The sequence below is a fragment of the Crocuta crocuta genome, unplaced genomic scaffold (assembly GCF_008692635.1).
Source record: "Crocuta crocuta isolate KB4526 unplaced genomic scaffold, BGI_CrCroc_1.0 scaffold163, whole genome shotgun sequence".
Classification (NCBI taxonomy): domain Eukaryota; kingdom Metazoa; phylum Chordata; class Mammalia; order Carnivora; family Hyaenidae; genus Crocuta; species Crocuta crocuta.
The window spans coordinates 2,406,821-2,424,098 of record NW_027529533.1 but is presented as its reverse complement, the minus strand read 5'-3'; the positions used below and the strand labels follow the sequence as shown (position 1 = coordinate 2,424,098).

Here is a 17,278-nt window from a genome sequence, read left to right as displayed (position 1 = left end):
TAGTTCCAAAATTTATCATCACTCCAAACAGAGACTCTAGTCATTAAACAATACCTCCCCATTCTCTCTTCTCCCTAACCTGTGGTCACCTCTTATCTATTTTCTATCTCTGTGAATTTGCCTATAATAGATATTTCATAGAAGTAGAATCATTCAGTATTTGTTCCTAGTGTCTGGCTTATTTCACTTAAAATATTTTCAGAGTTCACTGTGTTATATGTATGGGGCTTCTTCCTTTTTAAGGCTGAATAACATTCCATTGTATGCACTGTTACCCATTTATTTATTTGTTCATATGTTGATGAACACTTGTTTTGTTTTCACCTTTTGGCTATTGTGAAAAATGCTGCTGTGAACACTGGCTTACAAGTATTGTTTGAGTCCCTGTTTCCACTTCTTTTGGGTATATACGTAAGAGTAGAATTTCCAAGTCATATGGTAATTCTATGTTTAATTTTTTGGGAAAACACCAAACTGTTTTTTACAGTGACTCTGCATTTTATATTTGCACTGGCAATATACTTGGGTTCTAACTTTTCTTGCCAACACTTGCTGTTTCTTCCTTTATTTCTTTATTCTTTTTCTTCTTCTTTTTAAAAAATTATAGGCAGGGATGCCTGGTTGGCTCAGTTGGTTAAGCATCTGACTTTGGCTCATGTCATGATCGCAAGGTTCATGGGTTCAAGTCTCGCACTGGGCTTTGTGCTGAGAGCTCAGAGCCTAGATCCTGCTTCAGATTCTGTGTCTCCCTCTCTCTTTGTCCCTCCCCCCGCTTGTGTTTTCTTTCTCTCTCAAAAAACAAAATAAACATTAAAAAATTTTTGAAAATAATAGGCATCATAGTGGGTGTGAAGTGGTGTTCATTGTGGTTTTGATTTGTATTTTCCCAGGGACTAATGATGTTGACCATTTTTCATATGTTTATTGGCTGTTTGTATATCTTCTTTGGAGAAATGTGTATTCAAGACCTTTGACCATTTAAAAAAATTGAGTTGTCTTTTTGTTGTTGAGTTATAGGAGTTCTTTATTCTGGATATTAATTGCTTATCAGATATATGTAGTTTTCTTTTGTTGTAATGTTTTTGGCTGGCTGGTCTTAGAATGAGTTAGAAAATGTTCTTTCCTCTCATTTTTAAAAAAGACTTTGAGAAGATTGGTATTAATTATTCTATAAATGTTTGGTATCATTCACCACTGAAGCCATATGGTCCTGAGCTTTTCTTTGTTGGTGAGTTTTTTGATTACTGACTCAGTCTCCTTATTATAGGTTTATTCAGTTTTTCTATTTCTTATAAACCATTTTTGATAGTGTCTTTCCAGAAATTTTCCTATTTCATCTAAATTATCCAACCTGTTGCCATAGTTTTTTATAGTATTCTCTTAAAATCCTTTTATTTTCTGTAATGTTGATAATAATGTTCCTTCTGTCATTTCCAGTTTTACTCCTTTGAATCTTCTCTTTTCTTCTTTGTCAGCCTAGTTAAAGATTTGTCAATTTTGTTGATCTTTTCAAAGAACCAACTTTGAGTTTGTTGTTTTTTTTTCTATTTTTAGGTCACTATTTTGCTTATTTTCCCTTTATTTTTCCTTATTTCCTTCCTTTTGTTATCTTTGGGCTTAATTTCCTCTTCTCTTTTTGGTTCCTTAATGTGTACAGTTCTGTTATTGATTTGGAATCTTATTTTTAAAAAATGGTGGGCATTTACAGCTATAAAATTCCCTCTGAGCACCATCTTCACTGTACACCATAAGTTTTGTTTTATTGTATTTTCTTTGTTGTTTGTATTTTCATTTTCATTCATTTCAAGGTAATTTTTAATTTCCTTTGTGACTTTTTTGTCTCCCAATTAGGTTGACAGTTTTTTGTTTTTAGCAAAAAAGATTTTATTATGTTGCTTTTGGCCTCCATTTTTCTGGTTAGAAATTCACTCTGGTTTTTCTTTATTCTTTATTTTTGCTCTTCATTGATTTGATTAAAATGTTCCTATCTGGGATAACATGGGTAGCTCAGTTGGTTAAGCTTCCAACTCTTGATTTCAGCTCAGGTCATGATCTCAGAGTTGTAAGTTCAAGCCCCATGTTGGGGTTGGCACTGATCATGGATCCTGCTTCAATTATCTCTACCTCTCTATGCCTCTCCCCCACTCACACTTGTGTACATGCTCTCTCTCTCTAAATAAATAAACTTTTTTTTTTTTAAACAAATGTTCCTACTTGTAGTTTCCTTTGTATTTATCCAGTTTGCAGTTGCTGAGCTTCTTGGGTTGGTGGGTTTATATCTTTCAGTTTTAGGAAGCTCTCAGTAATTGTCAAATATCTTCTATACATTTATTTGTCTCTTCATCTTTAAGGGCTCCTGTCCTATGCACATTAGACCATTTGATATTATTCTTTTTTTAAAAATTTTTTTTAATGTTTTATTTATTTCTAGGAGAGAGAGAGAGACAGCGTGAGCAGGGGAGGGTCAGAGAGAGAGGGAGTCACAGACTCTGAAAGAGGCTCCAGGCTCTGAGCTGGCAGTCGGCACAGAGCCCGATGCGGGGCTCGAACCCACGAACCACGAGATTATGACCTAAGCGAAAGTCGGACGCTTAACCGACTAAGCCACCCAGGCGCCCCCATTTGATATTATTCTACAGAGCTTGGGCTCCCTGGGTTTCCCCCCTTCTCCTTGTTTTAATTTGGATACTTTTTACTAACCTCTTGACTTATCTTCAAGTTCATTGGTCTTTTCCATTGCTACATTCAGTCTCCTGTGAAGGCTATTTAATCAAGTCTTTATTTCTTACACTTCCCCCTCATTTTTAGCATTTCCACTTAACAGTTATTCTTCATCATTCCCTGCCTCTGCTGAAATTGTTCTGTTCTTCCTGCATATTGCCCATATTTTACAAATTAGGTCTTTTATCATCTTTATCATAGTTTATCATAGTTATTGTAGATGCTATGTCTGACCACCTTGTGGTCAGCTTATATTGACTCTTTCCTCTCTTGATCATAGGTCACTTTTTTTTTTTTTGCCTTTTCATGTATCTTATAATTTTTTTAATACATGCCAAACGTTCTGTATAAAAGAACAGTAAAGATTGGAAAAAATGATATTTATCTTCAGGAAAGGACATGTCCTTTGTGTTTTTCTCAGGCTGCTAGAATGGGAGTTCAGTCAGTCTCATTTGTAGTTGATTTATGTTTGAGGTTGTTATAACTTTAGTTTGATTCCATTGTACAACTGGCTTCAAATGTTTTGAGGCAAGATCAAGACTTTCCTTTGCTAGGACCCCTTGTTTGAACATTGCAGATTTTCTAAAGATGTTCTGCTGTGCTTCACAGACTTCCAAGCTTTAGAACCATGGAAGTTCTCTTCCTGTTTTATAGCCTCATTGGTAGGTCTTTGGATCACTAGGGAGTTCTCTTTGCTCTCCAGTCCCACCTTTACTTTCCATACCTTGGGAGATTATTTTCAGCCTTGTGCCTCCTCCTCTGGGCTTTTGAGAGCAGGCATCCTGTGTGCGGTAATGGCTTTGTATGCTTTTGAGGTATTTCTGTCAGATCTCCTGACCTGATCTCAAACGTTAGTAGTTGGTGACCAACTGTGAGCTCTCTGAATACTATGTGAAAGACTTATCAAGTGGATTCAAACTCCCACTGTGGCTGATTTTGTTAAGACTCTACATTGCCATACCAGCTTACATGCAGCTGTTAAAATTTTGGGTGGTGTCTTTTACAAACCCTATCTGTCCTAGATTCTTCCTCCTCCTGCTCTTGCACCAGGAATGAAAGCATTTGTGCATGTGTCTCTTCTCTCCTATTGAGAGCTCATCACTTTCTGGAATTAGTTCATTTAGAATTTTTCCCTTCTCTCTTTGATTTTTTTTAAACTGTAGTTTTGTACTTTATTTGCCTTGTTTAGATTATTTAGGGGAAGAGAGATGAACTCTGCAAACAGACTGGAAGTAGAACTCCTGAAATGTGTTATCTTGTATTTGTTTTTCAGATTAATATATTTTGGTGGCTATGGGTGTAGGAGACACAGTGAACTCCAGGACTGTTTTGATGTTCATGATGCATCTTGGGTAAGAAAGAAACCACTTTTTACATTCTCCTCGAATTTAGTATCCCCTTAAAGTCGTTAGAAACAAGAGCCTAGTCTTTCTCAGTTTAAATTGCCATAATTGACACTATGAAAAAAATGTGTTTTCTTTTTTTGGATTTAGATTCAGTTGGAGGAAGTTCTATCATGTAGTGGTGTTAGCCTTCATGGCTACTGGCAGAGTAATTTCTCACTTTATTCATCACTCATACCTGCTTCTGTTAGACAATTGGTGGCTTTAGCACAACTTGGAAAAACTTTGTTCATAGATAACCAGAATGGCTGTTGCTGATACACACCTCCTTTTAGGTATGTCCACCAGAACTATTCGTAGCTCAGACTGGCCTCTGTAATGCAGTGAGTAAGTTGATAGTGATATTACCTTTCCTACTTCTTACTGGTTAGAGAATAAACTATTACTAATGAAATGAGACATCACGTAAAAATTAAACCTTTTAATGGGGTGCCTGGGTGGCTCAGTCGGTTAAGCGTCCGACTTCGGCTCAGGCATGATCTCACGGTTCGTGGGTTCGAGCCCCATTTCGGGCTCTGTGCTGACAGCCAGCTCAGAGCCTGGATCCTGTTTTGGATTCTGTGTCTCCCTCTCTCTCTGACCCTCCCCTGTTCATGCTGTCTCTCTCTCTCTCTCAGGCATAAATAAAACATTAAAGAAAAAATTAAACCTTTTAAAAGATAACTTTAAAAACCATTGATCCCAGGAGCTCCTGTTTGGCTCATTCGGTGGAGCATGCGACTCTTGATCTTGGGGTTGAAAGTTTGAGCCCTATGTTGGGTGTAGAGATTACTTACAGATAAAATCTTAAACCAAACGAAACAAACAAAACATTGATTCCAGCACCAGGATACATAGTCACTCTTTAGCTTGACCTTCTACTGGCATATATTGTTTTTATACATTATAATGTAAATATATATGTACATTTCATGTATATCTTTTTGTATTTGGGTATTTAAAACGTTCTCCATGTATGCTGAGCGAAATAAATCAGGCAGAGAAGGACAAATATCATGTGTTTGCATGTATAGGAGGATTAGGAGGAACTTAACGGAGGACCATGGGGGAGAAGAAGGGGGGAAATAGTGGGGGAAAGGGGGAGAGGCAAACCATGAGAGACTCTTGAATGCTGACAAAAACTGAGGACTGATGGGTGTGTGGGGGGGAGGGAGGGATGGGCACGGAGAGGGGCACTTGTGGGGATGAGCACTGGGTGTTATATGGAAACCAACTTGACAATAAACTATTTGTAAAAAAAAATAAATAAATAAAAAATAAAAAATATCAAAAAAACATTCTCCATTTATTTCCATAGTTTTTGAGTTTTAAAATAAAATATCTGTAAAGCTTTGCTACTTATAGTATTGCTGATAATTTTCAGAACTATATATCCCCATTACTTCTATCTAATATTTTTACTCATTTTTTTTTCTCTCCTAGTACAGGTTAGGCTAAGGATCATGTCCTGAAGTTTCTGGTGTGCCAGTAGATTTTTTTCTCTCAGATTTTAAATTAAGTAAATTGTTTAGTTTGTTTGACAAGTCCTGCTAAAAATGAATGATGTATTTCTGGCATAGAACATAAAACTGACACAGAGGTAAGCTAGAGTAGTAACAGAGGATTTCAGCAATCCAGAGATGCTAAATACAGTACACCTGCCTAATGGGTGCCTCACTGACGTTTGTCTCTTAGAAGACAAAGAAGAGAGTGAGCACAGGTTTGACCAACACGAACAAACTGCTTGGTAAAATACAAGTGATTGGAACTTTTTGGAAAAAAGAACCATAGTCCCCTAAAGTTCCTAATTGCAAAGATTATGAATTCTGAGCATGTACTCTAGGAAAACAGATTGCAAAATAGAAATGTCATCTGTCCTCTGCAATTTTAAAAGAGACAATCCTTTGAGAGAATTGGAAAATTATCCCAAGTAAAGATGATTCACTGGAAGCAGTACTGTGAGAGGACAAGTTGCCAGGTGGTGGCTGTTACTGGTCTGGAGGCCACACTTCTTGAGCCACGGCTGTGTGTGTTAGCTTCATGACTATGCTGACACTTAACTCTATTTTTGTAATGGTGTCCATTATTTCACCATTAAATATGCAATAAAATTTATAAAAATAATCTAAAAATTATAAAAGCTTTTAAATATTTTAAAAAATTTCTGTTTTAGGAAGAACAGATATTCTGGGGATGGCATAATGATGTTCATATATTTGATACAAAGGCCCGGAGTTGGTTTCAACCAGAAATTAAAGTAAGTATTCTAAAAAGTTACCTTTAAATTGGTATATCCATTGATACTGTAAAGGATACATTTTTGCTATGTTATCTGGATTTTAGCAATTGAGTTTATATTTATATATGAAGGGGTCCCCCTGAGTACTGTCACTAATAGTCTTTTTTTGAATCCCTGATTTTTCTCCAGGTTAGATAAGGTTTTCTAGAAAAATCTTCTAAAGAGGGTACAGTCGTCATTCTCTACCCATAAGTGTCATGTCCTTATTTAATAATGGCCCTTTTAAAATGTTCTTTTATAATGAAGTCCACAATTTTAAAGAGTCCATATTTCATAAACTCTTGAAATCCGCATGCAGTTACAGCATGACAAAAAATACATTATTGATACTCTTTCATGGGCTGGTGAGCAAACACAAATTCACGTTAGTTTAAGCCATAACAAATTTTCACTTGGAGCAAAGTCTGTTTTGGAATAGCTCACAGCAAAATTGCTGCAAGGGCTTGAGCCTCAGGAACTGGAGCAAGTTACTCAATACCAACAATATTTTCCATCTCTGTGAGTTTCTCTCTGCTTCTCTTTATATGCTGGGTCCATTTCTCTTTACTGCAGACCAGCTGGCTCATGTAGGAGGGAATATGGTCCTGTCTATCCTAACAGTCTTTTCTATTGGTGCTGTATTCTTTCAGTGTCCACAAATTAGTCTTAGAAAAGGACTCAGGTCTTAGAAAAGGACTCAGGGAACATTTGGGCATGTTCCCACTCTTTACATTGGTCCCTGTTGCCAAGGGGATAATTGGTTTAGGCCAGAGTCTCAGGCCTACTCTAAGGGAGCAGGGTATGTGGCTAATGAACTCCCCAGAACTGTGCAGGATGGAATGCTGAACAGGCGAAACTAAAATTGTCCACTAATATGCATAAATGACATACATACATTTGAATTTTAAGATTAATGTCTTTGTTAATGAAATAAAAGCATTTTATCTCTATTCACATAATTTTATGGGAACAAGCAGAAAAAATTGTAGAGAAAATTGCTGAGACTGGATCTACTGAAACTTATCCTAGATCTCTTTCAGGCATCTGTGCCCTCTGCTTTCTTAGAGAAAAATCAGGGATCTGCAGCTGTTGAAGGCATATTTGTCGAACATGCTCCTGCAGGAGTACCTAGCTGGCCCAGTTGATGGAGCACGCAACTCTTGGTCTCAGGGTCATGGGATCAAACCCCATGTTGGGCTGGAGCCTACTTAAAAAAAAAAAAAAAAAAAAAAAAAAGTGTCCCCTGNATGTGTGCTCCTGGGGATGAGGGAGCTGAAGTACTTGTATTTGGACTTCAAGTCTTTCTCTGGCTCCTTCCTTCCCTTCTTACCTCAGTCCACAGCCCTCCCCACCTGCTCCAACAGTCTTACATACACATGACCCTATTTTAGTTCATATTTGTCAATATTTTCACTGTAATTTCTCTGATGATTTCTTCAAATAAGTTCTTAAATTATATTTTATCTCAATGTTTTTCTGACATGACTGTAGCTGCAATTCCCTCTTTTCATTTTTTAGGGACACTCTTAAATTACTTTATTATTCCCAAATGTCAGCATCAAAAGACAAGACATGGTAGAATGTACCAATTATTGGTGTAAAAGTTGAAAAAAATTGGATTGCATTCTAATTCTGTCATAAAAAGCTGTGTCCTTCAGATAAGCCATGTAGTATGTTATCTGTAAAATAGAAGGGTTGAAAGTGTTTTTCCTACATGGGATTTTTACCCCTTAAGGAAAATATATTAGTAATTGGGATCTTTGAGTTATTTTCAGTATTTCAGACAATTTCAAATACTGAAATTTTCAGTATTTAAAAAAGCATTGTGCATTATTTATACAGTTAGACACACAGATTAATGCAAATGCCATTTCTTAGTTTTTGGTTGGAATTCTATTCATTTTATTCAGAAGTTTAGGTGGTTATGAAATGTATTTGACAAAAGTTTAATATTTATTCATAATAAATGTGTTTATGGTAGAATAATTTTTCCAAAATTTCAAATCAGGGATGGGATATTAATAAAAACTGTGTTTTGCTGAAATGACTGGGGACCACATTCAGAAGGTCCTCTCACATTTATATAAGTGTTAAATTGGTAGTATCTGAATTATTTCTTACTGTAGTGGCTTCAGGACAGTGATTCAAGTAAGCCTGAAAAGTCTAAAAAGTTCCAATATTGAATGTAGAGCTTTAACTTCCTGTGCCCACATTCAGTAGCCAGTGCACTGAAAATGTTGAAAAGATTCTTTCAGAACTTGGAATGAAGTGTGTACACAAAGGCTCCTACCATGAACACGTGGAAATTATGCAGAAAATTTTCCCTTAGAATCTCATTAATTCATTTACCCATTATACTCTGTCTTTACCCACCAATGCAAAACTTCTCCAGAGAAAAGATCTGCTATATTTGTTCAAAGTAAAGTATAGAAAAGTGTTATTAGTAATGGGAAGAGTTTTAGCAAGCGGTAAAGCACTGTTTGGCTTAAAGCAAGAGTGAAGTTTTTATTGTGGGATTTGAGAGTTTTAGGGGGCAGATTTAATTTTTTAGTGTCTCTCAGATTCTCACACTGTGCACTCCTCACTCATAGTATTAATTCGGGAGTGGGGGAAAAAAGGGAAGTGAGGAGAGAATATTTTATTATTATTTTTTTGATGTTTTATTTATTTCTGAGAGAGACAGTGTGAGTAGGGGAGGGTCAGAGAGAGAGGGAGACACAGAATCTGAAACAGGCTCCGGGCTCTGAGCTGGCTGTCAGCACAGAGCCTGACCCGGGGCTCAAACCCATGAACCATGAGATCATGACCTGAGCCGAAGTTGGACGCTTAACTGACTGAGCCACTCAGGCGCCCCAAGGAGAGAATATTTTAAACTTGATTTTTAAGTACTTATATTTCAAACTGACATTTTCATGAAATTTTATTTTGCTAAATAGCGTCAGGCATTTAAGAAAAACACTTTAAAAAGTAAAGATCAGGATGAGTAAATTTCATTCTTAAGGAGAAGTATTTATAATCATTACTGTTTACAATGAAGTTTCTTTAAATGTTTGTTTATTTTAAGAGAGAGACAGAGAACAATGAGTAGGGAAGGGTCAGAGAGAGAGGGAGAGAGAGAAAGAATCCCAAGCAGGCTCCATGCTGTCAGCACAGAGCTCCTTATCACGAACTGTGAGATCATGATCTAAACCGAAACAAGAGTTGGGTGCTTAACCGACTGAGCTGCCCAGGCATCCCTACAATGAACTTTTACATCAGGCCTTTAATTGAATTATAGGGGTAATGGTGACTTGGTGGTCATGTATTTCTCATACTGAGTGTGACTTCCTTAGAGATGTTTCAAGTTTTGCACTGTTTTCTCATCTCTGCCTGTAGGATGGAGTTCCACCACAGCCACGAGCGGCACACTCATGTGCAGTTCTTGGAAATAAGGGCTATATCTTTGGCGGACGTGTTTTGGTTAGTGTTTTTCATGGAAATGATATTTTTATGTGTGATTCATCTCACAAAAGTTATTTTCTGATTTGGGGGAACAACTGAATGTTCAAATTATCCAGATAAATAAAGTACCACTGAAGAATAAATTTTATTTATTTTCCATTCCCTAAACGATACATGAGTAATCACAGATGATTTATAAAACATATTTTAACGAGGAGAATCCTTCATTTTGTGCATAACCAGAAACGTTTAATTTCTTAACATTTAAATCCTATTAGTTTAAACCCTGTTCTTCCTTTTTCCCTTGACACATTAATTGGGTAGCTCTAAATTAATTTTATTAATGCTTAGCATTTCCCAATATGTAAACTTCTGAGGCTAATAAGTAAAAATGAGTAAAATGGAGATAGTCTATCTTTAACCTGAACTAATTTTAAAACCAAAATTTTAGCCCATGAGAGATGTGAAACAGGGACTAATTTTACATACTTTTATTTTAGCAAACTAGGATGAATGATTTGCACTGTCTGAACTTAGATACCTGGACTTGGTCTGGAAGGTAAGTTTGAAATTTAGTATGTTTTAATTGAAAGGTGTGTGTGTGTGTGTGTGTGTGTGTCTATGTGTGTGTGTGTGTCCCCGTCCTTCTATGTTTGGGACCATAATCCAAATTTGAGCCTCTAAAACGGAATTAGTATCTTTTTCCTTCGGATTATATGTCTAAGCAAAGAATATACAGATTTAAATTCAGAGTTTGTTCTTTAACCAAATCATATAAAACATGAGAATACCATCAGTTGAAAATTGATTATATAGAAGTACTGGTTTTATTCTAAGTATTCTTGAGAACTAGGCAGTAGAAGAAATGAAGAACAGTTTGTTGGTGTCATCACAAGTAAACAGATAATGAGGTATGTAAAAAATTTACTTTTTGTACTTCAAAACATATAGTTAACAACAGAATAAATATATTTAGATATCACTTCAGCTGTTCATGTAATGAGATGGAATCAGAGCTATATATTATTCCAAAATAGAAATACCATTAAAAATGAAACTGCAAAAGTTCCAGGAAAAAAATATAGCAGATTGTCTTTAAAATCTTGGCACAGAGTAATCCCTATCAAAATACTAGCAGTATCCTTCACAGAGCTAGGGCACACAATCCTAAAATTTGTATGGAAGCACAAAAGACCCTGAATAGACAAAGCAATCCTAAAAAAGAAAACCAAAACTGGAGGCATCACATTTCTGGACTTCAAGATGTATTATAAAGCTGTAATCATCAAGACAGTATGGTACTGGGACAAAAACAGACACTTAGATCAATGGAACAGAATACAGAACCCAGAAATGAACCCACAGATGTATGGCCAACTAATCTTTAACAAAGCAGGAAAGAATATCCAATGGAAAAAAGACAATCTCTTCAGCAAATGGTGTTGGGTAAACTGGACAGCAACATGCAGAAGAATGAAGCTGGACCACTTTCTTAGACCATACACAAAAATAAACTCAAAATGGATGAGAGACCTAAACGTAAGACAGGGAAGCCATCAAAATCCTAGAGGAAAAAGCAGGTGAAAGCCTCTTTGATTTTGCCCATAGCAACTTCTTACTTGATCTGTCTCCAGAGGCAAGGGACATAAAAGCAAACATGAACTATTGGAACCTCATCAAGATAAAAAGCTTCTGCACAGAGAAGGAAACAATCAGCAAAACTAAAAGGCAACTGACAGGAAAGGAGAAGATATTTGCAAATGACATATCAGATAAAGGGTTAGTATCTAAAATCTGTAAAGAACTTACCAAACCTAACACCCAAAAAACAAAAATCCAGTGAAGAAATGAGCGAAAGACATGAATAGACACTTTTCCAAAGAAGACATCCAGATGGCTAACAGACACATGAAAAAAATGCTCAATATCACTCATCATCAGAGAAATGCGAATCAAAACCACAGTGAGATACCACCTCACACCTGTCAGAATGTCTAAAATTAACAACTCAGGCAACAACAGATGTTGCAAGGATGCAGAGAAAGAGGAACTCTTTTGCACTGCTGGTGGGAATGCAAACTGGTGCAGAGTCACCCTAGAAAACAGTATGGAGTTCCTCAAAAAATTAAAAATAGGACTACCATATGACCCAGCAGTTGCACTACTAGGTATTTATCCAAAGGATACAAAAGTTTGGATAAATACCAAAGGTTCAAAAGGATACGTGCACCCCAATGTTTATAACAGTGTTGTCAACAATAGTCAAAGTATGGAAAGAGTCTGAATGTCCATTGACAGATGAATGGATAAAGAAGATTTGGTACTTGGGCACCTGGGTGACTCAGTCAGTTATGCATCTGATTTCAGCTTAAATCACAATCTCGCAGTCGATGAGTTTGAGCTCCGCATCAGGCTCTATTGCTGACAGCTCCGAGCCTAGAGCCTGCTTCAGATTCTGTGTCTCCCTCTCTGACCCTCCCCTATTCACCCTCTGTCTCTCAAAAATGAATACACGTTAAAAAAGTTTTTTTTAAAGGATGTGGTACATATATACAGTGTAATATTGGCGATCAAAAAGAATGAAATCTTGCCATTTACAACAATGTGGATAGAACTAGTGTATTATGCTAAGCAAAATAAGTCAGAGAAAGACAAATATCATATGACTTTACTCACATAAGGAATTTAAGACACAGAAGAACACAAGGAAAGGGAAGCAAAAATAATATAAAAACAGGAAAGGGGACAAAGCATAAGAGACTCTTAACTACAGAGAACAAACTGAAGATTGCTGGAGGGATTTTGGGTGGAGGAATGGCTACATGGGCAATGGGCGTTAAGCAGGGCACTTGTTGGTATGAGCACTGGGTGTTATATGTAAGTGATGAATCACTAAATTCTGTTTTTGAAATCATTATTACACTATATGTTACCTAGTTTGGATGTAAATTAAAAATAATAATTTTAAAATCTTGGCATGATGAAAAAGATGGTTATAAACCCAAAATTCATAAATGAAAAGACTGATGTATAAGATCACTTAAGAATTACATTTTTCTGGGGACCCCAGGTGGCTCAGTTCATTAATTATCCAACTCTGGGTTTCAGCTTAGGTCATAATCTCACGGGTTTGTGAGTTCAGGCTCTGCGTAAGGCTCTTACCCTAGCAGTGCGGAACCTGCTTGAGATTTTCACTCTCCCTCTTTCTGCCCCTCCTCTGCTCTTTCTCTATCAAAATAAAAAATGAACATTAAAAAAAAAAAAACTAGGGGCGCCTGCATGGCTCAGTCGGTTGAGCATCCAACTTCGGCTCGGGTCATGATCTCGCAGTTCATGAGTTTGAGCTCCGTGTTGGGCTCTGTGCTGACAGCTTGGAACCTGGAGCCTGCTTTGGATTCTGTGTCTCCCTTTCTCTCTGGACCCCCTAACTTGTGCTCTGTCTCCCTCTGTCTCTCAAAACTGAATAAACATTAAAAGAAAATTTTTTAAAAATTAAAATTTTCTGTATAGAAAACTATACCAAAGCCAAAAGGCAAATTGGAAAATACAAACAAAAAACAAACTGGAAGTCATATTGCAGTATTTTTAACAGGGCCTAAATCCACAAGAACTCCAAAAATCAATGCAAAAAAAGGCAAATAATCCAAAAGAAAAATGGACAAAGAACATAAATGAACAACTCATAGAAGAAATGCAAATGGGGGGCACCTGGGTGGCTCAGTTTGTGAAGCGTCTTAGGCTCAGGTAATGATCTCAGGGTTTGTGGGTTTGAGCCCCGTGTCGGGCTCTGTGCTGACAGCTAGCTCAGAGCCTGGAGCCTGCTTTGGAAACTGTGTCTCCCTCTCTCTCTGCCTTTCCCCTACTCAGGCTCTGTCTCTCAAAAATAGATAAACAATGGGGCGCCTGGGTGGCTTAGTCGGTTAAGCGTCCGACTTTCGCTCGGGTCATGNGCAAGCTCAGAGCCTGGAGCCTGTTTCAAAGCCTGTGTCTCCCTCTCTCTCTGACCCTCCCCTGCTCCCGCTGTCTCTCTCTCCTAGAAATAAATAAAAATTAAAAAAATAGATAAACATTAAACAATCAAAAAAAAATGCAAATGGTAAAAAAAAAATTTTTTTTAATTTTTTTAAGCATTTATTCAGTTTTGAGAGACAGAGAATGAGTGGGGAAGGGGCAGAGAGAGAGGGAGAGACACAGAATCTGAAAGAGGCTGAGCCATCAGCGCAGAGCCTGATGCGGGGCTCGAACCCACAAACCGTGAGATCATGACCTGAGCTGAAGTCAGATGCTTAACCAACTGAGCCACCCAGGTGCCCTGGGCAAAAATTATTTTTAAAAGATGTTCAACTTCAAAGACAAAGAAATGGTACTAAAGATAATTACAAATGCCCAGTGTGTGCTCAGGTTGTAACAACATAATTAGTGGGAGCATAAATTGGTACAGTTTTTCTGGAAGGTAGTTTGGCAANCTTTCCCTCTCTCTTCCTCTTCTGGAATTCCTATGATACGGATATTGTTCCGTTTGATTGTATTGGTGAGCTCTTGAACTCTCCTTCATGTTCCTGGATCAGTTTCCCTCTCTTTTTCTCAGTTTCTTGTTTTTCTATAATAGTGTCTTCTAAATCACTTATTCTCCTTTCCGCCTCTTCAGTCTGTGCATTGGACGTCTCCAGTTTATTATGTATCTCATCCCATTTTTTAATTCACCATAACTATTTTTAAGCTCCATATTGTTTGTAGCCATAGTTTCTCTGATGTCCTCCATGCTTTTTTCAAGCCCAGCGATTAATTTTATGATTATTGTTCTAAATTCTTGTTCAGTTATGTTGCTTTCATCTGTTTTGAGCAGTTCTCTAGCTGCCATTTCTTTCTGGAGTTTCTTTGGAGGAGAGTTCTTCCGTTTCGTCATTTTGGTTTCGTGTATCTTTTGTTAATTTTAAAAGCTTGTTGTACACACGGCCCCTGCGAGTTCTGCTATATTAGAGAGGGCTCTTTTGATTGTTCAGGGCCTTTCTGTTCAGGAAGTGTTCTTTGGATGGTGTCTCTTGGTTTCTCTTGTTGAGCATTTGGTTATTTTGTTTCCCTACTGGTAGTGGTATGGGACTCTCCACCATATGTAGTTTGGCTTGTTTCTTGAGGCAGCCCTGGAAAAAGAAAACAACCAACCACAGAGGGAACACAGGTACACAAACGCACAGACAAAACCAATAAACACGCAAACCCAGGCTCAGGTAAAAACAGCTACAACAACAAGAAAACAGCTATCTAGAGGGGATGGGCGTGGTTTGGTGTAGGCAGATCTTGTCTCCACTGTGTCCACTGGCCTCCCTGAGGCCCCTCCTTGGTAGTTGTGGGGAGATGAATGGCGTCACCCCAGGCCCTTCTCAACCAAGCGTTGCAAATCACTTCTTCGGTCCGATCTCCCTGTGCTGAGGATGTAGCCACGGTGGGCTGAGTTCTATGCCCCACACTCCGCCTGTTTCCAGGTCCCAGTCCGTGGGCTTTGTTATACTTCTTTGAACAGTCCCGCAGGCAGGTCTCCGCTTCCCTGTTGCCTGGGGGTTGAGTGGGGGGTGGGGGAAGTGTCGCAGCCTCAGATCCTCTGGGGTCAAGCAGGGATACAACCCAAGTGCGTTCAGGCAACGTAGCAACTAAAGGTCTGTAGAGACCGCGTCGCTGCAGCACACTGCCACTGCTTCAGCGGGCTGCTGTGGTGTGCCGCTGCCGCTTTACCGGGCGCTGGCACCGCTTCACCGGGTCACTGTTGCCGCTGCCGCCGCCACTTCAGCAGGCCACTGTCGCTCATGCTACTGCCGCTTCACCCGGTGCCAGGACCGCCTCCGCAGGCGTTGCTGCCAGTTCACCAGGCCGCAGCCGCCATGGATGGTGCCCGCGGTGCGCGGCAGTTCAGTTTTTCCTGGCGCCTTCTGGGACCAGGGCACCTAGTTTAAAGTTAGCACCCCAGCCAGAGCTAAAAAAAACACCATCTTTACAAGCCGAGGTTTTTTCTCTTCTCCAGGGACGGTTCTATGAACAATCTCAGCTTTTCTTTCCTTTCCCCTGGACTCGTGGCAGCTCACCACCACTCACTGGTTTATCACTCACTGCAGCTGCACGCAAGCCGGGTTCCCTCCCCTCCCTCTGTATCTCTGGGTCCCATCCGGCTTTTATCTTCCCCGCGTTCGCACTCACGCACTTAGGAGGTTTCCTTCCCAGTGTACTCTGTCTCTTTCTCTTCCCAAACTCCTGTGGCTCAGTCTCCTACGACTTCAGGCCTTCTCTGTTTGAGAGATGTATGCAGGCGAAATGTACGGAGGTCCTTACTTCTCCGCCATCTTGCCTCCCAACTGCAGCAGTTTGGCAATATATTTAAAATGTAAAATGGAATTTCTGCAGTTTCCCCAAAGGCAGTAAGTGTGTGTTTGTGTGTGTGTGTGTGTCACAACGTTATTATAAAAGCAAAAACTAGAGGTCATCTTTCATGTTCACATTTGGGGATTATTTAAGTCACAGTACATTTGACCTGTAGGCCACCATGCTTCCTTTCCCAAAGAAGTTACACTTCAGAGAAATATTCTACACTATATTAATTGAATGAAAAAAAGTTGCAGAGTACAATATATAATCCCATTTATATATTTTAATAAATATGTTTATATGTGCATTAAAATCTAGAAAGATATATACCAAATTATTATTATTTCTTATTGCTAGAGGACAGAATTATAAGAGAGCTCTCCTTTTTAAAAATATTTTTGTGGTTATTGAATGTTTTGTAACCAGAATTATTCTTATAGTCAATACAAACAATAAAAATATTTACATTTTAGAAAAAATATATCTTCCACAAATGACCCGTGTTATTTTGGAACGTTCCAGAATGCTGGAGAATGGTATCTTCTCACCTCCTGAATTAAACTTTTGTACTTACGTTTGTATTTCCTAAGAGTAGGACAGTATTTTTTGAAATCTTCAGAAGTTTGTCCTATATCTGGAATGGCTTCCATGATTTTATTTGAAGCTAGAATAGCTAGCATTTTCAGGCAAGAAGTTTTGGGAAATTGTACAGCAAGCAAATCAGTAAAAGTAACAAAAGCAAAATGCCATCATATCCCTGAGGAAATCAGCTGAAAATATAAAACTAAACATGGGCCAACATTAAAAAGTTATAGACATGAACATAGTTATGTTGAAAAACTGGGGAAGTTGTACTGATGAAACAACAAGAATGATGTTGAGTATACATTGTGAATTAACTAAAAATTGACTTTTTAATTTTTAGTCTGTGTTCTGTAACCAGGTGGAATAGACACTAAGTGGAAAGATTGCTTAAGTTCATCAAAGGATTTAAGAATATTTTAAAAATCTTAATGCAGGTGGAGTTCATAAAATCAGCTTTTTTTAAAAGTAGTAAAGGCAATTTTTCCCCCTTAATCTGAATTGACCAAAAACCTTCTTA

At 38.1% G+C, this 17,278-nt stretch overlaps 1 protein-coding gene across 1 annotated transcript in view; it reads left to right on the top strand.

Moving 5' to 3' along the window:
- KLHDC1 (kelch domain containing 1) overlaps window positions 1-17,278 on the top strand; it is a 51,987-nt gene that overhangs the window by 18,617 nt on the left and 16,092 nt on the right. The window contains exons 6-9 of the mRNA XM_077761230.1: window positions 3,995-4,073; window positions 6,277-6,360; window positions 9,757-9,840; window positions 10,323-10,381. Coding sequence (XP_077617356.1) covers window positions 3,995-4,073; window positions 6,277-6,360; window positions 9,757-9,840; window positions 10,323-10,381 — 306 coding nt within the window. The remainder of the gene's footprint in view (window positions 1-3,994; window positions 4,074-6,276; window positions 6,361-9,756; window positions 9,841-10,322; window positions 10,382-17,278) is intronic.